A 26,817-nucleotide genomic window follows, 5' to 3' on the forward strand; every position below is an offset into this window, starting at 1 on the left:
AACGACATTGTTGGTCTGCCTTTCATCCACTCATAATCAGATGCATGTAACAGAAAAAGTATTAAATACACAAATATGTGCAAGCACTTGCTATACTGAATAAGAATGAGTGACACGAAATGAGACATAACCAAACAAATGAGGCATGATATGTTTACAAAATTCTCTGTGAGTTTTCAGGTTGCTACTTTAAGTGCTAGTTCTATTGTTTTTAGTATTTAAAAGACTACATCTTGATTCATAGCTTTTGTTAAGATTGTATTACACTATTTAAGAGAAAAGGAAAAAATATTGTCTCTAGCAATTGTATGAGGATATTTATGTTATTTATAATAAAATATGGTTTTGTTTAAAAAAAAAATAAGACAAGGAGGCACTTCAGATACTCTTAGAGAAGATAAATATATTTGAAAAGTTCCAGAGGTGAGGTAAACTCTAAAAACCTTGGTCCCTACTGCTTTCGAAAAAACAAAAAGTAGTTTCACCGTTAGTAAGAACTTGTAGTTTTCCAAATTTCCTACTATTTGCTTCTACCTTACAACAGATTTTGTTTCTCAGATAAAAATCAAGTTGTATTAATATAAAATTACCTAGGGATCTTCCCTTTCCCCCTTGCCCCCCATCCTGTCTCTCGCCTTCTCTCCCTCTCCCTTCTTCCCTTCTTTCCTAAATTAAACAAAATCTTTCTTGTAAAATGGAGATTTTTTTTCAAGTACAACTTACTACAGTGTTCTTTTTGTTTGTTTTGTTTTTTAATTATCATCTCTTTTCTAGCCCAAGCTTTTCTTTCTAAGCAGCAAGGACATCAAGTTTGTGGTTTCAGCCCCACTCAGTTCCATGATAATCCTGGCCAGATAATCCTGGCCAGAGCAGGAAATATACCTCAGCGGGCTCAGGCCAGATCAGCACTAATCTCAGGATCCTGTAAGACCAGGGAGAGCCATAGGCATGAAGAGTGTGTTCATCAAACTATAACCTTTCCAGAAACCTGACATTTTGACCTAAACCACTGGTTAACTCTTCCACTGAGAGTGCTCTCCCCCCAACACTTCCCTCTAAAGTAAGCACTCAGTCCTTCCTTACCTATTTTTTGAGTTTTTTGTTTGTTCCCCTACTTTGTCTTTTTGTACTTTTTAAAACCAGCTTTTTTGAGAAACAACTGACATACAATACTGTACAATATTGCACAACTGGCAGGCACATATTTAAAAGTATAAAATTTGAGAAGTTTTGAAACATGTATAAACCTGTTAAACTATCACAACAATCAAGATCATGAACAGACCCATATCCATCTCTCCCCCCAAAAAATCATCCCAAAGTTTCCTTGTGCCCCTTTGTAATCTTGCTCTCCTATCCCTCCCCATCGTCCTATCTCCAGGCAAACACTAATCTGCTTTCTAGATTAGTTACCAAGTCAGCAAAAACAAACAGGAAGGAGACTTTTGATGCCTACATCTCATGCAGGGTCTCCTCAATTTTTGTCTCCTCAAATTTTCTTTCCTAGTTCAGTGTTTCCTATTCAGAATATTTTTAAAAGGTTAAGAATACACACAGAACATTAAATATTTAAATTAACCAAAATGCATATAAAGAAGTGAGTTCTAATAATTATAGACTAAAGCTGCAGCTTGTCTACAACATAGGTACATGTTGAACGCCAACATTTCACTTTCAAAAATACCTAAGAAATACTACCAAACTGACATACATTTTCAAGCTTATTTGTGGTTAGAAAATTAATATTGATATTATAGAGCACAAATTTAAACACTTAATGAATATTCCATCTCAGGTGAGAGGCATCGTGATTTGACTGCTCAGAAATCTTGAAATTAACATTAATTATTTTTAGCTAAATAGCTCATAAGCATTACCTTTTCTGTAGGATTAATGTATATCCTTCTAGTGATGTTCCCTCAGCAGCCTTGACTCTGATTGGGTGACCAATAGCTAGGCAGCCCTGCGTTATTGCCCGGCTCAAGATCATTCCAGCCTTCCAATGAATAGAGAGGGGAGAGAAAGGTCTAAATAAGTTAAAAGAACCAGAAAATTCAACAATGTGTCACAAATAGTGAGGTCATTATGCCTGGATAACCCTGGATATTAACAGTTGCTGAAAGTGAAACACTACCCACAACTTAGCAGTCAGTGAGCCCTGCTCAGAATCAGTGATCTTCTGTCCAACAAGGGTGGCATTTTACAGTTCAGCGCAAAATAAAACAGACCTTGATATCTTCATTTGTCCTTTTTTTTCTGTGCATATTTCACAGGGCAGTGATTTGGGGTCCATCATGTGTCACTTGTTATAGTTATAACTACAGAGCTTACTTGAAATATGTATGCACAGGAAAAAAAAATGCAGTGAACTGAAAAGACTGAAACAAATCCTTAACCTTCGTACCAGTTTAAAGTTTTATTCTGGGTCTAAATACCATGGGTTAAACATTTTAAGGTGGTTGTACACTGCTTTTGTTTTAAATGTTAGGAGATACTCTGATAAGGAAATTGGTTGGGAATATTGTTTAAATGGCCAATTAACAATTTTTTTTACTTAGGAAATCAAGAACACATTTTAAATAAGCGACAACCACTGAAGAATTTATTTACACACACTGAAGATTTATGGCATGCGGAAGTGTCTATCCTAACAAGTAAAAATATTTATTTTGAAAAAAGGGAGAGAGCATTCAATCTAAAAAGAGTTTCAAAATTGTCTTCTTTTTAGCATGTAACTTTTATATCTCATGCTTTCACTGTGTGCTAAAGAAATATATGATAACTTGGGAAAGTATTTTTTTTAAATGTTGGTTCTAATAAGTACTGGATGGAATCTTCATTTGAACAAGCTTGTCTCTATAGCAAGAAAATTCCTTGGGGTGAGGATAAAAGGACATTTATTAAGCACTTTCTGTATACCAGATCCTATGCTTGAACTTCACAGTGCTTTCTTACTTGTCACCCCAGCAACTGTGCAAGGTAGGTATGACTAACTTCAGTTTACAGAGGAGGAAACAGTGGTTTAGTGCAGCTAAGTAACTTTTTTAAGGTCACACAGGCATTCTAATTCCCACCCATCCAACTCTAAAAGCCCATCCTCTTTTTAGTAAGCATTTCAATTATTTCTGAGGAAATTTTAGACAAGTACAGGTTTTTTTGCTATCATGAAATTGTAGAAACAGATACCATAAAATTTCAGAATATGAGATCTAGAAAGGAACTCTTCATATCATATCAGCTGGTCCACCTCTTTTCAGATAAGACTAAAGCCCAGATACAGTGTGTGACTTACCTGAGGTCACACAAGTGTTCAGTGGCAATGCTGACGCTAAAGCACTTCCATCACGCTCAGACATTGCCAAATACAGAGCAGCATTTTACATTACAGTGAAAAGGTATAAATTTTGAAGTCAGATTGACCAAGAATCTTTTCTCTGTCACGTATTAGCCTCTCGTTTAAGATTAAATGAGATAAGAAATATGTAGAAGATGCCTAACATATAGCAGATGTTTAACAAAACAGCAAATATTAAGTCTGAAACGAAATACAATTTTAAAAGGGTTCGTAGTTCATAGTGTCTCCAAGTTGGAAGTAGACTGAAGAAATATTAACCTCTTTCTGCCTTAATATATGAAATGAACATTTCTTGGTGCCCTTGCACCTTAATTACTCTACATGTTTGTTTTTAGCTCTCAGAGAATCAAAAAATAACAGTTAAGGACAATCCCAAATTTCAGAGTTGCAATCCCCTGCCCCCCAAAAAGCAGCAGCAAACCTGCCTGAGTGACTCTGCACACAAAGAAGTGCTAAGAAGAGGCAAAATAATCTAGAGTGAGGGCAAAGAAAAACATAAGAAGGGTAGACAAAAGCTGCACTATCTCTTTCCAGACATAAATATTTGGTGGCAATTAAAGAACATATTTCAATAGCAAGAGGGATGGGGAGGGCAATTATATGTTTTCAATTTATTTATTTATTTTTTTAAGATTTTATTTATTTGACACACAGAGATCACAAGCAGGCAGAGAGGCAGAGAGAGAGAGGGAAGCAGGCTCCCTGCCAAGCAGAGAGCCTGACGCGGGGCTCGATCCAAGGACCCCGAGATCATGACCTGAGCCAAAGGCAGAGGCTTTAACCCACTGAGCCACCCAGGCGCCCTACATGTTTTCAATTTAAATCAGATCCACGAGTATAATAGTAAAGTTAAAAAATTAAATAGTGTCAATATATGGGTATAAAATGTGTTAGGCATTGTTCACATTCTATACTCAGGGATTTCTCTTAAAAACTGTTCTTAGGGGGCACCTGGGCGTCTGTCTTCGGTTCAGGTCATGATCCCAGGGTTCTGGGATCGCGCTCTGAGTGGGATCTCTGCTCGAGAAGCCTGCTTCCCCCTCTCCTACTCCCCTGCTTGTGTTTCCTCTCTCTGTTTGTATCTCTCCATCAAATAATAAAATCTTTAAAAACAACATAACAACAACAAACAAAAACCGTCCTGAGACCGTACACTGTACTTGTAAGGTGCGCCCCCACCAGGCTCCCTGAAGATCAGCAATGAAGACTAAGGCGTGGAAGCAAATGATCTTCAGACAAACTTCATGAAAATGGTGAGTGTATGGACTGTTTGGAAGTTCTGTGCCGAGTTTAAATACTTTCTGAGTAAGAACTAATCGGCACGTGTGAAAGTGAATTGAATGCTCACATGGGGATCCACAGCAGCCCTCTGCACGAGACAAACCAGGAGCAGAGAAGTAGCATTCCTGACAATTGCTCATGCCTCCACTTATAGGCTTGTGTGCGTGAGGACACCAGGAGCCGGAGCCGCACTGTGAGCAGCGAGCACGGGCAGTCACTCAGGGAGACCAGACACTGCTGTGTACCTTTGTGATCAGCCACACACTGGCTGCAGGCCACAGGATGGACGGCGCGGTCTCACTTCCACTGCTTGCTTCCCTATTGGAGGAGCTCCGCTTTTTGATGGAAACAGAGGCATGAAGGACAATATTGGGATCCACCTGTACCATGAGAAGAAGTGCGCATTTTTAAATATACAGTCGGGAAGTCCACCCTCTTCAACATACCCAAAACAGGTTATCCAAGAACATTATATTTCTGACTGAAAAGGTTTCTTTTGAAGTAGTAGTGCTCCATCCCATTTAACTTAATTCAATTAATACTTGGTGAGCATCAGCTCTGATACACAAGGCCCTAGACTATGTGGTATGGGGCATTATAAAATATTCTTCTTGCCTGGGACCCCCTGGGTGGCTCAGTCAGTTAAGCATCGACCTTTGGCTTGGGTCATGGTCCCAGGGTCCCGGGATTGAGTCCTGAATCAGCCTCGCCTGCTCAGTGGGGAGTCTGCTTTTTCCTCTCACTCTCCCTCTGTGCTCTTTCCTCATATAAATAAATAAATAAATAAATAAAATCTTCTAAAAACATTTTTTTCTTGCCTTAGAGAAACTTGCAGCAGAAGAGGCATTAACACACACACACACACACGGACAGACAACATGGATTATAGAACAGGGACATCAAAGGAGAACAGTTAAGAGTCCCCACAATCTTCTAAGAATAAAGGGACATGAGTTGAGAATTTAATGATAGTTGTGGGAATGGACAGGAGGGAACTAACTGGTAAGCACAGTATCCCTGTCTCCCATATATGTTATCAGACTACATACATCAAAGAAATTGTATACCTTCTAGCATTTCTCACTTAGTCATGATTGTAAAATAGGCATTCACATCACCTGTAGAAATTCTACTTCATATTTAAAACTCTTCTGCTAACTTATATGATCATTTTTCCTGAGTACATTTTTAAGTATCAATATTTACTTATATAGGATTATGCGAATATATCAGTTTATACTCTAAACCCAATAAATGACATTGCTTCAATAACAATTTAAATTATTTTCTAATATTAAAAAGTGTATTCTAAATCTGCGCTAACACTAGATATTTGCCAAGTAGCAATTGATTCTTAAAAATTCAAAAATTAAATGATAATTTAAAAGGCAATATTTACACATGTGATCAGGTAATAGCAAAAGGACATAACTAGTATATTTGGTAATTACACCACAATGAAAGATAGTTACATCTCAAGAGAAATATTTCTTTTAATTTTTTTAAATTTATTTCTCTTTATTATTATTTATGTGAAAATAAAATTTTAAAAATGCAGCAACCCCACGACGGAAACAGATTTGACTTCAGCTCTTTGTGTTTTCCCCAGTTAGCCAGTAGTGGCTGGATTCTGAAGGGGAATCCCCCACAGTTTCTGAACAATGATAAACTATATTCTACTAATCCACCCACCACAGGACTCAGCATTTAAAGTAACACTCTTACTCAACCTCCTAACTCCAAGTTGCCATCACACTCAAAACTCTCCTCTGCAACAGAGAAGAAGATTGTTTTGACTGGAATTAGTCAGACAGAAGAACCGTACTGCCAACTGCTTCTTTGTACAGCACCTGCTGCCAGCGCCTAAATTCTTGTTATCTCCACAACATGGTTTAATCTTTTAACAGTTGGCTTATTGGTGAAGAGCGAAGGGGTTCTTTGTGTCTGTCTTGGGTTGGCACCCAGTATTAACACCATGCTGTTTTTCGAGAGATATTTTGCTGGACAGTTCCCAAGTGATTCTACATAGACCAGACTCAGCCAGGCCCACTAACTCAGCTTCACTGCCTGTTATTAAAAGAAAAAATCTTGCCAAGTCTGGGGTTCTGATACATTTAAAATTGACAGTGGCCATTAAATTTCTATTCATGATTTCACCTTCTCTTCCATTTTTAGTTTAATTGGATAGTTTAGCTTTAGACCAAACATTTATTAAGGTGGGAAAGATAAAAATGGTGAAAATTACAACTCATAAAAGAAAAGTGCCTTGACAAACTGCAACATGGTCTATCCTGCATGCATGCGGGCACACACAGGTATGTGATAGCATTGAGGCTGAGCTATTCTCTACATACATATTATCACGTGTGTCATTAGGTCATTAGGAAACCTCTTTTATTCTTTTGAATACCTATATATATACAGGAGATAGATAGATAGATAGATGATAGATAATAGAAAGATAGATAATGTATCCCTTTAAATGACTGTTATGATTTTAGTTGTCTGAATAAATTGTATTAATACAAAAGCTGCCAGTGATTAAAAAAAAAAATCGTGCATGCATACTCTGGGCCTCTTAAAAATTCTTGTTCAATTTTCTTTTTCCAAATCACTAATGAAAGCTGTTGATATTCCTGTGCAAATTCATAAGAGAAACACTTACAGTGTTTATTTACAGATCTGAGGAATGAAACACAAGATAGTGAATTTTCTTGAAAGTAGGAGCTCACTGATCACCCCCTTTATTCAAAAACAAATCATTTGCTACATAGAAATTTTATAAGATTTTTCACATCTGATCATGAGTTTAGGGCCAAGTTAAAAAATGTGATACACAAATTAAAATCACAACTATAAGGGGAGCCTGGGTGGCTCAGATGGTTCAGCGTCTGCCTTCAGCTCAGGTCGTGATCTCCAGGTCCTGGGGTTGAGCCCCATGTCAGGCTCCCAGCTCAGCAGGGAGTTCGCTTCTCCCTCTGCCTCTCTCCCCTGCTTGTTTTTCTCTCTCTTTCTCTTAAATGCATAAATAAAATATTTTTAAAAAATAAAATTACAACAATAATAAATGTTATAAAATCTCTTTCCTCGTGTCCCTACTGTTCATTCTTAGTCTTTTTATTCCCTAAATCTACAGCTGATTAATACATCCACCTCAAAGACCAAGAACTGGAAAAGTCTAAAGGCAGAAAGCACCAGTGAGTACATAATTATGCAATCAAACAAGGCAAAATATCTGAGATGTAAATATGCAGCCCTCAAATATCTTCCAACTATTGGTTTAAAAATAAGGAAGGAATAAATTAAAAGTTATTTTTAAAAAAATAAGGAAGGGACTCGGGAATTTATTTAAAGTTTTGTGTCCTATTCTAATGGCAATTGGTTCAAAATTAAAATTAAAATTTTGTATTTTTCCCAGTATAAATTGTTTGTAGAAAACATTATTTTTCAATGACTTGCCCTCCAAAGAAAGAGAACAGAAAAAGTGTTCATTTTTGGTTAGTCTCCTTTGTGATATATAAAATAATTCATTCTGCTAGTATCCATGACTGCTGAATTTACAAGTTGTAAGCTTATAACTCTTAACAAGAATGCTACAATTGTAAAATCATTATTTGGTATTGTTCTTGCCGTTTCCATACTAAAATTATCACTAATGTCTTGCTAAAGTCTGATTATACCAAAAGGCTAGGAGCAAAATATGTTTCCTTTCCATTTTGGCAGAATGTATTACCTGCTAAACACTGGAGTCCATTTTTCTGCTATTTTTTCCCATAGCCAGGCATTACTCAAACTAATGTTTTTTCTTTTATATTAACTACTATGAAGTTCAAATCTCATCCAATGCATGGAAATATTTAATTTTATTGCCCTTAAACTGAAGCAATCTAAAAATGTTGTCAATCTAAGTAGCAAGAGAGAACTATTGAAAGATGTATTTGCCAAAGTGTCATTTTGTAGTAGATTCCAAATCTTTTTCTGAAATGGATAAAAGAGCAACAGGTTGTAATTGTCAGGGTTATATCTATCTCCTACATTACTAATAGGGATTATATGTTCCAAATTTTTCTCTGTAGGAAAGGTTTTACTTGTCAATAAGAGTTTTAAAAGAACAGTCAGGGGTTGGGCACTGATATCTCTATCTCAAGCCAATTTTAAAACGTATGCATCAAGAATATCGGCTTTTGCCTCCCTCTCTCTACCCCTGTTGTAATCCTCTTAGTGTCTTCTTTACCACAATGAGCATCAAGATTCTACAATAAAAGGCCTATAGATATCTATCACCTCTGCTAGACTCTTTCTTGAAAAGTGCTCCGTTTCAGGTTATTAAATTACTATTTCCAATGCACTGATCACCTCTCTGTATATAATTGGAGGTGCTTTTGTGAAAGGATTGTAAAGGTTTTGTAGCTAAGGGAGGGCCATTTTTCTTTGAAAGCTTCTTTTTACTAGCCAACTTATCAAATTGTTGCTTTCTTTTTTTTTTTTTTTTCATTTTCTTCTCTCCATTTTCTTAAGCTTTTATTTATTTATTTGAGAGAGAGGGAGAGAGAGCATGAACAGAAGAATAGAGAGGAGATTCCCCACTGAGCATGGAGCCCCATGGGGAGCTCCATCCCAGGACCCCAGGATCATGGCCAGAGCCAAGGCAGACTCTTAACTGATTGAGCCACCCAGGCGCCCCTCTTCATGTCATTTTTTTAAAAAACTATTTTTTAGAGCAGTTTTAGATTTACAATGAAATTGAGAGGGAGGTGCATAGCTTTCCCACATACCCCCTACCCTCACCCCCACATGTCCAGCCTCTCCTGTTATCAGCATCACTCACCAGAATGGCACATCCCCCCACCCTAAGGCTGATTGTACATAGACACATCAAAAAGACCTGGAGCATTCGAAGTTCACCTTATGGTTCATTCTTGGTGTTGTACATACTCTGCGCTTAGACAAGTCTATAATGATATGTATCCACTATTACAGTAGCATGTAGCATCATTCATTAACCAAAAAATCACCTCTGCCTCTGTTTACCCCTTCTTCCTCCCCCTAGCCCGTGGCTACCAACCACTGGTCTTTTTACGGTCTCCATAGTTTTGCCTTTTCCAGAATCTCATGTAAGTGGGAACCACATAACATACAGCCTTTCAGATTGGCTTCTTTCACTTAGTAATATGCATTTAAGGTTCCTCCATGTCTTTCATGGATTGGTAGCTCACGTCTCTCTAGCCCTGGATGATATTCCATTGCCTGAATGTATCATAGGTTATTGATTCTTTCAAAGGCATCTTTGTTGCTTCCAAGTTTTGACAGTTATGAATAAGGCTGCTGTATTTGTCTGGTACAGGTTTTTGTGTGGGCCTAAGTTTTCAACTCCTTTAGGTAAATAGGAAAGAACACAATTGCTAGATGGTATAATGAGAGTATGTTCTGTCTTGTAAGAAACTGCCAGTCTGTCTCCAAAGTGGCTCTACGATTTTGCACTCCTGCCAGCAGTGTGCGAGGATTCCTGTTGCTCCATTTGCCGGGGGGAGGGGGTTTGGGAGAAGGGGGTGGGATTATGGACATTGGGGAGGGTATGTGATTTGGTGAGTGCTGTGAAGTGTGTAAGCCTGGTGATTCACAGACCTGTACCCCAGGGGATAAAAATTGTTGCTTTCTTATACTACTACTTTTGTTGGACTGAAATTTTATTCAAAACCAAATTCTTCTTCTAAAATTATAATAGTGTACAAACTTTCAGGAGAGAGTTTTCTCATTTTCACTAAATCATTAAAACCAGTTAGGAATGGTGAAATAATTGGATGTTATTCTCTCATTTTTCAACATGAGAAAATATAGTTATCTTTTAAAGTCCTACATTGGCATAAAATCAAAAAAAGAAGCTTCCTCTGAGTTCTTTTTCTCTGATCACTCTTTGATATCCTTTTTTTTTTTTTCCAGGTTTGAGCTGTTTTCTGTTGAATGAATTAATTAACTAGTGAATTCAATTCCATCTAGCTAACTCTGAATGTGTAGATATTGCAATGATGACAAGGATGAGCAGGATGCCCTCTGTCCCTGAGCAATGGCTAATCCAGCAGGGAGGATAAACAAAGGACTCCTGAGTTATCTTCCTAACACAAACATCAAATCCGATCCTGCTTCTGCTTTAATATTTCCAATGGCTCCTCGTTTTCTACAGAACAACATCCAGGACCCCTAACACTGAATTAATACCCTTTATGACCTGATCCCAATATTCTCAGTGGAATCTACCATTCTCCCTTTTCTTCCCCAATGTGACCTGAAATGTGTTCATTTGGAGCACTGGTTGACTTTGAATCCTGCAAAAAATGTTTAAGAGAAACATCAAGTTCAATGTCATAAGGATAACAGAATGAATGCAATGAAGATATAAGTCCAGAAACATCATATCCAATTTGGGGATGAAGGTTGATAAAGAAAGCTTTCATGAAACAGGCACAAATCAGATAAGGTTAGAATGATGGGCAGAATTTCAGTGAGCATTTAATGAATGCCAGCTGTACGCCAGACAGTGTTAATATGGCATAAAAGTGACAAAGAAGGCTGGTGGGTGGTAACAAAGAAAAAGGGGTTGAATTCTAGGCAAAGTGATCTACATGGTCATAACAACAGAAATCATGAAGTACTTTCAGAAAACAACAAATGAGCAATCAGGCTTGGCTAACACATGAAGAACATATTAGAGAATATTGAGCCTTAAAAGAAAGGTTGTACCTAGGTTTTTAAAAATTATTCATCAAAAATGAATTGTGCAGCTGCCATACAACAGATCTGTGCTAGAATTAAAAGATACAAAGATGAGTAAGACATAATGTCTGTGTCCAAAGAATTCTCAATTTAATGGAAGAGAAAGACACAAAAACAAATGACGATACCAAAACACAAACTTTAGGAACATTTTCAAAGGATGAAAAGGAATTTCAATAATATGAAGTTCATTCTTTCTGGAGGATCTGAGATGGCTCCATGGAAGAAGAAGAGTTGAATAAAGCCTTAAAAAGCAAGGAATGGTAATGGTGGGGGGTATATATATGCTAGACCAGGAACAACACATACCATGGCACAAGTGAACATGAAGAACATGTTACGGGGCACAATTTACTAGCTCTAACTGTAGTGTAGTGTACAAAGATCAAGAAGAGAATATTGGAATGGCAAGTCAAGATTAGGGGCAGATTAGAGAACCATGGAGATCAATGAAGGTCTGATGAGGATTTGGAATTTCAGTGGGTAACAGGCAGGCTTACAAGTTTTTTTGAACAGAAAACAATGTCACATCAAAACTTAAAAAGGAATGCCAACAGGATCAGAATTATGGTAAATAAATCTTAATGAGAGATGAATATAAATATAAATATAGACATTAATTATTCACATATTTCTCAACTTGAATTTATTTTCTAAATATGCTCAAAATCTGACAGGGTTAGAAATACAGCTAACCCTGGAATAACACAGGTTTGAACTAAATGGGTCCCCTTAGATGTGGATTTTCTTTGATACAGTACAATGATATAAATGCATTTTCTCTTCTTCATGATTTTCCTAATAACATTTTCTTTTCTCTAGCTTGTTTTGCAATAACACAGTACATAATGCATACAATATGTAAAATACCTGTTAACCGACCATTTCTGTGAAGTTTCTGGTTAACGGTAGGTTATTAGCAGTTAAATTTGGGGGCAGTGAAAAGTTCTACAGGGAAAAAAAGTTATATGTGTATTTCCAACTGTGAGATATCAGAACCGCTAACTCCATTGTTCAGGGGTCAACTATAATTATTTATTTTATTCTATTTTTATAATTGTATTATTTAGATTCACAGGTGTTTTAAAACAACTAATATTTTCAGTATACATTTTGACATAATAAACTGACACTCATACAGAAATTAGAAAAGAGCAGGTTGGGACAATGGATCTTTGCATTGTCTTTTAGAAATAAAGGGCCTAGACTATTTAACAGGAAGTCCTACTTTGAGCATCTTTATCACTGTGGGTACCTTTTGGTTTTGATTTCATGAGTTCAAAAACTAGAGCTTATGCTGCTGAAATGGACAACAACCCTGTCGCTCGGGAAAAAAACAAAGTTATATTCTTTCTTTGGAGACATGTTTCAAATACGTCTCATAGCTCAGTTGAAGAAGAAAATTCTTTACTGACATTTCTAAGTATAAATTAATAAACAAACCTTCTGAATTGGGTTGTAACGAGTTGCATTTTCAAAGGACTCCTATTCCTTAAATACATTGACCCACAGAGCAAAGAGATCAAATGCTTGTTTAACAACCATCTTAAAGATTTTTTTAAACAACTCCAACTTATTAATACAGTAGATATAAAGAAAATATGCTAAGCAATAGCACTTAAATGACAACTCAGGTAAAAATTTTTCTAGTGGGAATACTGTATATTGGTTCAGTTTTAAAGTGCTGAATTAACAGGAAGTAAAGAATAATACCTGCCCCAACATTTGTAAAATAATCTGTACTTTCCAAAAAACCTTCAAAAAAATCCACTCAGTCACCATATAGTGAATGATTGTCCAATACATAAAATACGTTTATTAAGTACAAGAAATAATTCTGACCTTGGGGGCACCTGGGTGGCTCAGTGGGTTAAAGCCTCTGCCTTCGGCTCAGGTCATGATCCCAGGGTTCTGGGATCGAGCCCCGCATGGGACTCTCCCGCTCAGCAGGGAGCTGCTTCCGTTCCCCTCTCTCTGCCTGCTTCTCTGCCTACTTGTGATCTCTGTCTGTCAAATAAATAAATAAAAGCTTAAAAAAAAAAAAAAAGAAAAAAAGAAAGAAAGAATTCTGACCTTGTTCTGTAGGAAAAGGTTCTCCAAGTCCACCTTTTCAAATTGATCAGGTATCTCTTGACTGGTACTGTTGAAATTAATTGGAAATCTCTCACAAACTTCCCAGCTAAGAAAAGTAAAATATTTAACTATTATTGTCAAAATAAAATGCACTTAATTATAACTTTCTTTATTCTACTGGTATAATAATTTACATATCTTATACTCTACTAGGGGGAGAAAAACAAATGTATAGTTCACAATCTTTTTAAACAGAAATTTGTAAAGTGCTTTGTTATCTATAATTGGGAAATGAAGACTTCAAATTTGTATCTTGCAATTATTTATTATACTGGTGGATTCCATGACTGATTAATTATAAACAGAACAGAGAAACAAACAAACAAAAAAATGACTCAGTCTTACAGAATCACTCGTAGTGGACACCATCTTCACTGTTAACTTTTACTCTAAATACCATGGGCTATAAATAATACAAGATAGTTTTATACTTAAAATGGTTATGTGAAGCACATTGTTTTGGCAATTTTTAGACAGTCTTAAAAAGGAGCACATTCTAGGGGGCACACAAACTACAAATGGGGAGTGGGAGGTTCAGCCAAATTAGTTCAGCCAAATCACTTATTTTTTAAGACTATTTATCTGAGACAGAGAGAGAGCACGAGTTGGGGGTGGAGGAGCAAAGGGAAAGGAGGAAGCAGACTCCCTTCTGAGCAGGAAGCCAGACACGGGGACCATGACCCGAGCCGAAGGGAGACACTCACCTGACTGAGCCACCCAGATGCCCCCAAATAATTATTTTAAAATAATAAAAGTGAACTAATCATTACTCTAAAGAAAATTATCTGGCTCAGCACTTATATGTTAAGACATATCATATGGCATGTTATTCAACAAAAACCAGTTCTGAGATAGGAAATAGTATTTTTTGCAATACCCCGAGAGATATATGTTAAACTATGATTATTAAGGATTTCAAATAATGCATGTTAGAGTATAGAAAGATTTTCAAATGGGATCTAAAAATTATGTAAATTATCTTCCAATAAGTTTGTTTTCAATAAGGGTAGTTTCATATTGTTATGCTTAGTGACCTAGATCTAACTTAAAACCACTCAATAAAAGTCTTTAATGCACCCAGGAAAGGGAAATTAGGAAGGAATACATGAATTAAAAATTAAACTCCTGGCTAACACTTGAAGGGAAAAGGGCCTGTTTGCAAATTTAGCAGTTTGGGGAAAGATTGGGGCACATGAAATGGATCTTCTTATAAATGGAAATGCCTGCAAAAAAAAAAGTACTGGGGTGTCTCCTGAATGGTGCAGCCAGTTAAACATTTGCCATCAGCCTGGTCATGATCTCAGGGTCCTGGGATCAAGCCCAGTGCTGGACTCCTTGCTCAATGGAGAGTCTGTTTCTTCTTCTCCCTTTCCCTTTCTCCTCCCCATTAATGTGCGCAAGCTCTCAAAAAAAATAAAATATTTATTAGAAAAAGAAAAGTACGCTAATCTATTTTCTATCTATAAAGAAAAAGAACAAGACAAAACATTCCAATCTTCCCTGGATACTGCAGGCAGTCATTGGGGGATAGAATTGTTTAAACAACCAAGGAAGACCAAAGAATTTGTCTTTGTAGACATGTTTAGCAATGTCTAGCTATATTGAGTGACCTCATCAGACAGACCAGTTCTGGTTCTCTGGATTTTCCCTCTACATCCAGCCTTTTCACCTGTATACTAAGGAAAGCTATAAATTGTTAACTTAACGAAGTATTAAAGATAGATGGGATCTTATAGATAGATCACCTAATCCAACATATTATCAGAATCATGCTGACTGCCCAATATAATAGCCATTAGCCACATATACCTATTTAAATTTAACCTAATATAACTTAAAATTAAAAATGTAGTTCCTCAGTCACATTAGTCATATTTTAAGTACTCAGTAGTCAAAACATATGCTTCCATCATCACAGAAAGTTCTAGTAGAGAGTGCTAGGTAGTTGTTAAGCCCTCAGTTCTTAAGAAAGACACTCTGGTTTAGAACCCTGGCTCTACCATGTACTAGTTCTATGAATGGACAAATTACTCTGTCCTTCTGAGCCTCAGTTCTAGCTCTATAAAAGTAATATATAAAATGAAGTAATAATAAAATAATGTAATGATGGGATTAAGATCATTGTTTTGAGGATTAAACAAATCCTTACCCAATTCATTTAGAACTGTGATCAACACTTAGCAAATACTGGGGTTTATTATTTACAGATAAGAAACTGACACCCACAGAGGGCCTGGTGGCTCAGTGGGTTAAGCCTCTGCCTTCGGCTCAGTTTCGTGATCTCAGGGTCCTGGGATGAAGTCCCATATTGGGCTCTCTGCTCAGCGGGGAGCCTTCTTCCTTCTCTCTCTCTCTGCCTGCCTCTCTGCCTGCTTGTGATCTCTCTCTGTCAAATAAATAAATAAATAAATAAATAAATAAATAAATAAATTCTAAAATAAAAAGAAAGAAAGAAAGAAAGAAAGAAGACGCTGACACCCACCAGCTTGTGGAAAATCATGAGCAGCAGAGAAATCTTCCAACTCCTATTCTTCCCACCACTCCATCAATTCTTTAGCATATTGCTTTTGTTTTCAACTTATCATCATCAAAGGAGACGTTTAAATATGAATGCTCGCACAAAAAAAGCTATTTAATATTTTAATGATTCCACTCAAAACTCTTAATTTAGAAACATCCACTAAACATTTTTTACATTTTAAATAAAACTGTTACATCTGCAAAGCAGAAACTAGAGTCTGCTCATTGCTTCACGGGTTTTGTTGGTTTTTTTGTTTAACTTAAGAGAAATTAATGAAAAACTTTTTGGACACTAGCTCATTATATCATGAAATAAGCCAATAAAATAATTGCTTATTAAAACAGTATAAAAAACATCTTTTAGTGTTGCAATCAGAGTTAGGTATTTCAAATTATTTTAACTGAGCACATGTTAATTTACTTGTCACATCCAGGTAGAAGAACAGCATTAGGGTCCAAGAAGGTTTTATATGCAACTGTAATGCCATCTTTGTCCAATGCAGTCACTTGGTCAAAGGTGAGACTCAAAACAGGTGTAAGTGGAGATCTGAAAAATGGATAAAACATCAAAGCTATATGCAAAATCATACAAACATTGAAATTTGAGCACAAATGAATAATAAAACCTATAATATCAATGAGTAACAAAGTCCAGAAGTAAGTGAATTTCTTATAATATGCCACTATTGTTGATACCTTATACTGACACCTGAAATGCACATTTTAGTTTATCTGGCTGATTTATATGTCAAGGATAGTTGTAAAACATGTAATTCTTAAAAATAATTTCAATAATAAAAGCAAAGTATTTAGTTGAGAAAAACAACCAATTGTCATTCATGCAATTTTTATTTTTTAACATTTAACTACAATGCAATACACCATTAACATTCTCTGGAGCTGACAAGTAAGTGAATTCTTAATATTTGGCTATAAATTACTATTTTGGGGAGCTCATTAAATGTTATGCTAATTTGATTTTTCATATTACATACTGTTAGGTACTTTCTTTTCTATTTAATTATTTGAGAATTAAAATCAAATAGGAAACCGACCTTAAATAAAAACAATAGCAACTGGCATTATGTCAACTATGAGCCTTTTCTTTTTTTCTAAATTGGTGACAAAGTCTTGCTATTTAACTTCATAATTATAGGACTCAAGCACATCACCTGTGTAGGATTGTCAAAAATTTTTAAACTGAATCTAATCATGAGAAAACATGAGAAAAATTCAGAATGTGGGACATTCAAGAAAACTGCCGAACTCTTAAAAATTTCAATGTCATGAGAAGCAAAACAAAAGGTGAGAGAATATTCTAGATTAAAGAGAACTAAAGGAGATAACGTAATACATGAATCTTACTTGGATCTTAAGACTACAAGAAATTCTAAAGCATATTTTGCATAGTTTAAACATAGATTGTATATTAGATGATGTTACATTATTGTTGACTGTGTTAGATATTACAATGTGGTGACATAGAAAAACATCCTATTCTTCACTTATATGATCTGAAGCATTTATGAGTGAAACTTGAGTGACTGTCTGGAAATAATCTAAAAGCTCTCAAAGAGAGAGAAAAGAGATAGAAGAGGTAAAATTAATGAGGCAAACTCTAAACTGGTGTACCTAGGTGAAGGATACATAGGTGTTAACTGTATAATTCTTTCAAGTTTTCTGTAGACTGGATATATTCCAAAATAAAAATTGGGAGAAAAATAATGACAGGACTGAAAAAGCAGATATCGGCAAAATCAACTTTTATAAATGAGTAAGCTAACTCCCCATGTCAACACATTAAAATTACTATCTAAAAATGAGTATCATTTACTTAGTACATATTTGCACATTCTCTCAAGATGTTTTAAACTAGATCTAGGAAATAACCTTTAGACATAAATTTCAGAAATTCCAATAGTAGCAAAATGCTATAATGGTTTCCTAGTGCTTTATATTGGATTCAAGACCAGAAAAAAAATTATTCTGTTAAAATAAGAATGACATATAAGCAAATATACACTTATGAATTCTTCCAGCTGCAACCCTGTTGATTTTAGAGTATTCCAGATACTTTGCATTTTACTAAGTTATTACACAAGTATGATCCAACAAACCAAGAACAAATGTTTCATCTTGTCAAAATATCATATTATAACAAACATTATTAAAAATATCAAATTAGTCATTGCTTTCACTTTAATGATGATATTTAAGAAGATATTATTAGACACACATTTTATTAAAGCCTTTCCTTGTAATTGGAAGAGCTTGCTAAATTATTCAAGAATTCTCGCCACTATAAAATTCATCACTGTTCTACCATTATAAAAACAATTCTCACAATGTAACAGAATTATATCTTGAAATCTGTCTATGGAAGAAAACATTCCTTACATATATTTTTAATTCTATAAATTACACAGCATAAGAAATTATTAAACATTTTAATTTCCCTCTCCTGGGAGAGAAGAAATCAAATTTTATAATATACTATCTAAAACTAGTCCCACCAACTTCTTCCAAAACCTTCCTGAATTTGTGAGCAGATTTATTTCAGTATTTGAAATGTTGACTCTTAGAATATATAGCAAATCCAATCAGTTCCTAGTCTATCAATGTTATTTTCATTATAATTAATATACGATCAATTACACTCAATAAGCGAAGTTATTTTCCCCTACTTTCCCTATTCAGATAAATAAAGGCTTAAAAAATTTTTTAAGTCGGCAGAAGAGTGTGTTTAAGTTTCCTGACAAGCAGTTTCCGAGTTCATCTGGATGTGTCCTGTCAAAATATGCATACATTTCTAAGATATTCCACACAACAGCCCAGCTCATCAGTGCCTACAGACTGCAGCCTTTCTGTTTTCCCAGAAACACAGATAATTTTATGCAGGAATTTACCAATCTACAAAAATTTACACAATGCTCAGCAATAACTAGTAATTATTGTGGGATAATGTAAGGCACTGTTGAGGAATATAACTTAGATAGGATAGGGCTTACAAGCTTTACCAATTTATCTTTAGCTGTCCTGTCATTGGTGCTTAAAAGGTTAAGACTTTATTTGTGAAAACATAGAGAGATAGTGGGGAATCATGTTGTCCACAGCTTCATAAATCTTGCTTAAGATCCTTTTCAATTACCATCCATTTCTCCTTTAAAAAGGGACAAAAAAATAGAGAAGTGGAAGCAGGTCAGGGCAGTGTGCGACAATGACAGTGTGATGGGCTTGGGCCCCCCGTGGCGTTTCCATCTGCTATCATTAAGGTGACTACTCAGACATGAACAAATCCCACTTGCTGTGCTGACAGGCAGACTTCAAGAACTATGACAAGGCATTAAGACAGAAAGTCAGAGAGAGAGAGAAAGAGAGAGAGGGATGTCATATCTCACAAACAATACTGCCTCACAAAAAAACGCCCCTGAAATTTTATTGGAATTCAAGATTTAAAAAAAAAAAATCCATAAAGGGTGCTACTTGGCACCCTTCTCAACTTTCCTTTTAAATTAGCTTGCCCCTGGAAAGGTTGAGGATAGACAGAATAAACAACATGTTCCTACCTGTATGCTTTACCATAAGAGACCCAAATTTTCTGCTCATTCTTCAGCAAAAGTGGATTCTTAATTTCTTGACCATGCTCATCAAAAAGCCGGATTGAAGAAAAATTGAGGCCTGGTGGGTTGATGGGTGATCCTTGAAGCCTTTGATGAATCTTGAGAAGTAACTGGTATTGGGGGAAAATAATGAAGAAGAAGAAGAAGAAGTAATGTAAAATGTGAACATCTATAACAAACTGTCTCATCTCTGTAACAAATGAATCCAAACAAATGATAATTAAATTCATATGGAATGTTAAAAGAAGTGTGAAATGATGGCAATGTTTAGCTCAGTGTAAAGTAACAAAATGAGCATGGGCTTTTAACCAGCAGGGGGTGCCACAGGCTTGTGATTGAGCTCTGACCCTTTGGCACGGGGACTGAAAGCAGATGTGACAGCCTTAGAGAAAGAGCATTTAGCTTCCCCACACGGTAAAAGTCCTCTTTGATAAGGGTTATGCTTTTCTTGTCCGAGCCACACATTTTGTTAGGATCCTTCCAGAGCACGTTCAGATTTTAGAATCAGCAACCTCCTCATCCCCAGATGACTGCAGATTACCATGGCAGAACAACTCACCACTCTCAGGATTGCAAAAATAAACAGGATTTTCAGCCAATGTCTGTTCACCTACAAGAACTCCTGTGAATGTAATTCAATTAAGAACCTTGCAAAAGCTTGTGAGCTGCTTCGGTAATGAATGTTTTCAAGTTGTGAGTAAGCCATAATTGGAATGTGAAGTATGAAAGCTCTCATTTGATATTTTAAATGATAGCATTGCCAGGGTTTGCTTCTCTCTTACATTCAGGTTACAGCAAGATCTTCCCAATTTCAGGCACATTTTAGTGAAAGTAAATCCCACTGAACTGTATTGCATATGGAATTTTGAGGACCTTTTTCTTTATCCATCAACTTTGTTTGAATGTTTAGGCCTCTGCTCTGTCCCGCTCTGCACCCCACACTATCCATCACTGTTCTCCCCTGAGCCTTCTGTCTTCTCTCCCTTGTCAGTTCTTGTGTCTCTCAATTTCTCGTTACTCTGTAATCTCTGCAGGGATGCGGATACATTTGTGGCCTTTTCTTGCCTCCCTGCTATATAGGATCCTTTTTTTTGCTCCTTCTATTAATTCCCATTGAAGGTATCTTGAGAAGCTAAATGCCAAAGCTCAGACCAAAGAAGACTAAGTTATAATCTTGCCATCTATCTCAGTATCCTCACCTATTGGCTATAAACTCTTGTCCAGGAAAAAGGTTTTCTTTGACCAGCAACTATATTTACAGAATACCTAAGATTTAGGCTTTGTTGTAATTGGAGATGCACACCCATATCTCTGACTTCATTAGCTCTGCTAATGTTTTCCTCACCTCTGTGTTGACTAGATTTTTACCCTGCGTCAGAAAGGCTGAAAATAAAGACACATTTTTCATTTCATTAAAGTTAGTATTTCTCATCCTGCCTAACTAAGTCCTCTGAATTAAAAATAATGATTCCTGTTCTCCTTGGGAGAATAGTAGACTAGGTAGAAGAGCAGTAAAAATCTGCATCGTTCTTGGTTTTGTTCATTGGAACCACAAATATAGTTTGAATTCTATAAACTGTTTTTACAAAGCCCCAAATTTATTTCTGTGTGATCTCAGCCCTTGAGCTTATTTTCTGTTGCTCTGCTATTATTTCAGAAAACTTGTAAAGCTGATCATCTTTGGAATGACAGTGATTTTGTTTTACAGGCATCACTTTTTTTTTTTTTTTTGGTAAAGGGGAAAGATATAAATGATTTAAGGTCTGATCCAAGAAAGAAATGTGCACACAAGAAACAGGAGTATGTGGCAGAAGGATATGAACACCTGACCACTTAACCAAATTCATTTTCACAGGAGTAGCATTGCAATCTCTTTTTTTTTTCAACTTGGTGACAGACTGCATTTTAGGTGTTCAAAAAAGAGCATTCAACAGCCAACAGGGGGTAAGGGCCTTGGTATCTTTCATCTCTAGGTCATTGGTTAGGGCTAGGCTATGGCAACCAAAAGTTGTGATAATCTTCACCCATTTATCTATAAACCTATCATCACCAGGCTTTTATAGGATAAGAATTTGTTCAGGGACCTGAGAAGACTGTGAAAAATCTTGGGCTAATGATTGAAACAAGTGTGCACCAAAGGAACAGTCATCCTTGGGTATCACAAGGGAATCTCACTAACAGAGAGCTTTATTGTGCCCTAATTCAAGTTTTCCCTCAGATTTACTTGCATGTAAAAGCAAAGCATAGATGAATTTCACCATGCTTTCACTCAACACAAGAACTGTCTACAAAATAATATCTTCTTGTATAAGATAAAAGAAATGCTATTTTAAATTTTAATGTAAACCAAAAAAAAAAAAAAAAATTCTAAGGTGAGTAAAAGGAAAACAGGTAGAACATTCTAGGAAGACTTTTATACCATGGTGATTCATATAGTCAGAGATGTGATAGTAAAAAGAAACCAACCAAGGCTCTTGATCCTTCTCTCTCTAATCAATCAAAGTAACATTTCCCATCTCTCCTGGGCCCAGCCAAAGATCAGATCAGATGAACATCTCCTAACACAACCTTTGTGTTGCATACTCTCCTAACTCTATACTAAATTACAAATGCCAGGTAATGGATACCACCAGGAAGAAGCAAGTTTGAGGGTGCCAAACTGAAGGGGGGCGTGCAAAAAGGATCAAGTCTCTAAACAAAGGCCAAGGAACAGAGCCCAAAACACTGGTGTGTGCTCGGATGCATAACCCCAATTTGTAAACAACAGGGCATTCATTGTCCTTTTATGCAAGGCAAAGACCCAAAATAAAGACCCTGAACATGTTGGTTCTGCCTGAGAAACGTCCCAATTGTCTGGAAAATAAGCAAAGATAAGAGTGCCTAAAATAAACCATCTGCATATGCTTGCAATGAGCACTGAAGACTAAGGCGATAGGCTAGTTGCTCAGGGTCTAGGGCTTAGTAATACCCCCAACCCAGCACATACACTTCACTGAATATCATGTCACTTCTTTTCCAAATGTAAACTAGAGGGCAATCCCAGAGTCCAGTGTAGACAGATTTCCAAATACAGGCATAATGAAGGTTAAGACATTGTTAAGTATGGGACCAAGAGTTAATACTCTTCCAAGGCTGAGAGCCTAAGAAGTTCAAAAGTCAAGCTTGAGACTATCAATCTTTACAGAGCAACAAATGATTAATATTCTCAAAACAACTTTAAAGATGCAATTGTCTAAACTAACTACAAGTAACCTGAGAGATATTTATAGCCATAAGCAAAGAGAAAACTCACTTTTTCCATCATATCACCAGTTTGAGTTGGACTATTAGACTCCAGGTCTTTTTTGCTGATGCAAACAGAGATCTCGCCAGTGTCTTTACCATTTTCAAATATCTGAAAAATAAACACATTCAAAATTAAAAATTAATACATGCGCCTACACATTTGTACATATGTTCATACATACATAGATAAAGGGAAGCAGTCCTGGCTTTGCACAGTGTGGTGTCAACTGAAAGTCATGCATGTGGAAAACTGCAAAGCAAGGCCTGACTCTATGAACAAGTGCAAGTAATTGGCAATGAAAATCAACGGGACTAGTATAAGAAAGTCTCCTGTTTCTCCTTACAGTTTCAGTGTCTTTAACCTGACGGGCATTCCCTACATTTTAATAAAATACTTTAAAAAGGTGGTCATTAAAGGAAAAATCACTGCATTGGAGGCATAAATGGAACAAGCACTAAAGTAAGGTCAGTTAGCGACCAATTGGCTAGTTCATTTCATCCTTCTTGAAAACATAAAGCCACAAATTACATGAGGAATCTTTGACTTATATGTAAAATGTATCAGCATTCATGGGATGACTCAGTACACATGCAACTCAGGATATCAGGGTTGTGAGTTCAAGCCCTATGTTGGGTATAGAGATGACTTAAAAATAAAGCCTTTAAAAAATAGAAATAATAAAATATATCCGTGTTCACCTCATCTTCGAACTCACTAAATGAAATTCAACCTGACAGATTTATTTCATAAGAGTACAATGAAGCCACCCATTTTAAGTGCACATATGCAACCAGTTGGTGGTAACAGAGACAAAATTCTTAAAATTGCATCATGCAACACTTGCTGAGAAAAATGTTAGCAAGAGTTCTGGTCTGAAATATCCGAACAAACCAGTTCAGAAGGAGGGATCCAATAGAGTGAACACCATCCCCTAACCACATTACAGACCCACATGGGGTGTGCCATTCCATTCACCAGGCTCTTAAGACTAGAAGCAGGCCCAGAGAGGCCTAATGACTAAGTTAAATCCTTGCTTATTTTATTTTTCTCAAAAGTTCTTTTCTTCCCTTTCTGATACACCTATTACATCAGAGCAGTCATTGTATTTAACTCTAGTGCTATTTCCAGAGAAGATAATCAAGAAAAATATCTTACTGAAAAAGGAAGAAAACCATCTTCTGCTTTTGAGACAGTTTTGAGTTATTTATTTAGTCCTAATCTAATTTGGGAAATAATGAGCTTCCATAACACTTCCTTAGGCTTCAGAAATGAAAGAAAAAGGAAAGAAAGAAAGGGAAGGAGGAAAGAAGGAAGGAAAGAAAGAAAAAGATGGATTAAAAAAAAAAGAGTAATACTGTTCAAGAATTGTAGGTATTTCTCTACTCAGTGCTTTTTATCATGCTAATAATCCCTGGAGATAGTACAGCTATCAGCCTTGGTACTTTGATATACTTTACCCTATAGCATCTTTTGTTAACCAAGATTTTTTAAAAACCTCTTTTCTGAGTACATGCACAATTCTGGCAAGAAATCTCTCTACTTTTGCAAGGAATTTTGTAAATCCAACCCAGGGTTTCCTGCAAACCCACAGGAAATAATTTGGGTGGAAAATCTTATTCTCCCAACAATCTCTTCAGAGCCCTCACCTGGAATAGAGCTTTTAAACAACAGTGACAGTTGGCAGGGATGGTCACAACTCTGGACGTCACACATTCTGCAAAGTTAGCATTGACAAAAGCACAGTTTGGAACTTACTAATATTCCTTTGTCAAGACTTGCTAGATGTGGAATGACAGTGCAGAAAATTATGTTCTAGAAAAGAGCAGTGTGAGTGCTACTGCCAAACTGAGAAAGCAAAAAGAAGTTGGCCAATCCCTAAGACCTTCATTAGCTCTCTGCTTCCTTCACTACCAGTAAGAAGTCTGTCTGCTCTTCTATATCCAGAAGTGTTCTCAAAAACAAACAAACAAACAAACAAACAAACAAGGCTGGTTCTGGTCTCCAGAATCCCTATAAAGGCATTTAAATACATGTATATATGTTTTAGAGTTTAAGTAAAAGTATAGGTATTTAAGTGAAAGAAGGCTGCTGCCCATCAGTCATTTATATAATGTATTGTTTTCTGTATTTAAGGCTCACCTCTCATTTTTAGGGTCTTCATTACTATGTTCATTTTTCTAAAATCCAAGTATTATATTTATTTTTTTCTTCCTTGGCATAAGAAGTATTTTTACTTCTACCGTCCATGTCTAAACAAAGAGCACTCTCTAAACAGAGTTTCTGTGATTGACTAAATATAGAAAAATAAAAAAATAGTCTTTTATTTTCCTGCTGCCTGATTCTTGGCTTAAGAAAAACTGACTGCAGTAGTGGCTTCCCAGTGGCTCTCTGCATGGCCTCACCTCCCTACAGCTCTAAAATTAAATTCTTATCCTTGTAGTGGAATGATGGAAACAGCTAACTGAGGCTCTTGAAAACATGGTAGCTAATGACTAGTGGAAAAAAAAAAAGACCTATGAATAAGAATTTACTTCTATGATTAGTTATAACAAGTAAAAAGTTTTAAGGAACGTTTTCCATGAACTACAGTCTTCTTATTTTCCTTCATGTCAATATTGACTTTTTTAAAGCAGAATTAAATTAGATTAACACCAATGTTTTATTGTAATGTTGTTGATCGACTCATTCACTCAACAAATATTTACTGAGTGCCTACCATGCCAACCACTGCTCAGGTAAGAAACACCAGTGAGCTAAGATTCCTGCTTTTGAGGAACAAGTAAGTGAATCATATAGCATAGTCAGGATACATCCAGGTCTTCTAAATGCTAATTGTTCATTCTTTTTTTTACAGAAGGACCACCAAATTATATAAACTTGGTAGACCCTCAATAGAATTTGGTGGGCCTTCTTTAATAAAAGGAATGCAAATTTATAAATGTAAAACTAGATACAAAATATTCATTTAAAATGAGAAAAGAAATCACAATTTACACACATTAAAAAGCTCACACATAGTAAAAATATTACAAAATATTTCCATTAATTACCTATCCAACACGTTTTCTCTGAATTGTCTTTGATCATCTTTTCATGTGGTAATTTGGTTACATTTTCTATAAGAAGAATAGGAATAATTCTTTAGCACTGTTAATCTGGCATGGTTAATCAAAAGTTTTTTTATTATTGATTAGAAAAATCTCTTTCTGTCAGGCTCTGTGCTCAACGCAGAGTCTGCTTTGGATTCTCTTCCCCCCCCCCCTTCTCTCTCTCAAGTAAATAAATAAAATTGTTTTAAAAATTGTTTAAAAAAAAAGAGAGCACCTGGGTGATTCAGTCAGTTAAGCACCAACTCCTGGTTCTAGCTCAGGTTGGAATCTTGTTGTCATGGGATTGAGCTCAAATAAATGAATAAAATCTTATAAAAAATGTTTAAAAAAGAAAAATCTCTCTCAGTATTATAACTCTGTTGATCATTTTATAAAAGTATTTAGGATTGATGTCAAATTTGGGGAAAACCTAATCAGGTTTCTTTAAAATATGAACTATAAAATGTGGAAGAATTTCCTACAAATAGCTGGCTTTATTATTTTCACACCATGTTCTTCCTCCACCACCTATATACTTTTGAAACCAAGCACGCTAGTCCATAGACAGAAAGCAATACACTCTAGCCAGCAGGTAGGAGCCATCTTCCTGGAAGCGCTTTCCGCATCAGAACAGCTGGCACTAACTGAACTATATATACAGGGAAGTGACTGCAAAACATTAATTACATTCTGCTATACCCAAATTAAATGTATCCCCAACTCAGTATCCCTCCCTCCAGACCTCAAAAATGCGTGCAACCA

General features: G+C 36.0%; 1 protein-coding gene across 5 annotated transcripts in view; it reads right to left on the reverse strand.

Moving 5' to 3' along the window:
* The window catches only part of DCDC1 (doublecortin domain containing 1), a 439,498-nt gene that overhangs the window by 189,508 nt on the left and 223,173 nt on the right, over positions 1-26,817 (reverse strand). For all 5 annotated transcript variants that reach the window (XM_059138743.1, XM_059138722.1, XM_059138732.1 and 2 more), the window contains 6 exons: positions 22,973-23,074; positions 19,627-19,790; positions 16,482-16,607; positions 13,481-13,586; positions 4,882-5,016; positions 1,878-1,996 (listed from right to left, as the gene is read on the reverse strand). In XM_059138743.1, coding sequence (XP_058994726.1) covers positions 1,878-1,996; positions 4,882-5,016; positions 13,481-13,586; positions 16,482-16,607; positions 19,627-19,790; positions 22,973-23,074 — 752 coding nt within the window. The remainder of the gene's footprint in view (positions 1-1,877; positions 1,997-4,881; positions 5,017-13,480; positions 13,587-16,481; positions 16,608-19,626; positions 19,791-22,972; positions 23,075-26,817) is intronic.

Source organism: Mustela lutreola, chromosome 1, assembly GCF_030435805.1.
Source record: "Mustela lutreola isolate mMusLut2 chromosome 1, mMusLut2.pri, whole genome shotgun sequence".
Classification (NCBI taxonomy): domain Eukaryota; kingdom Metazoa; phylum Chordata; class Mammalia; order Carnivora; family Mustelidae; genus Mustela; species Mustela lutreola.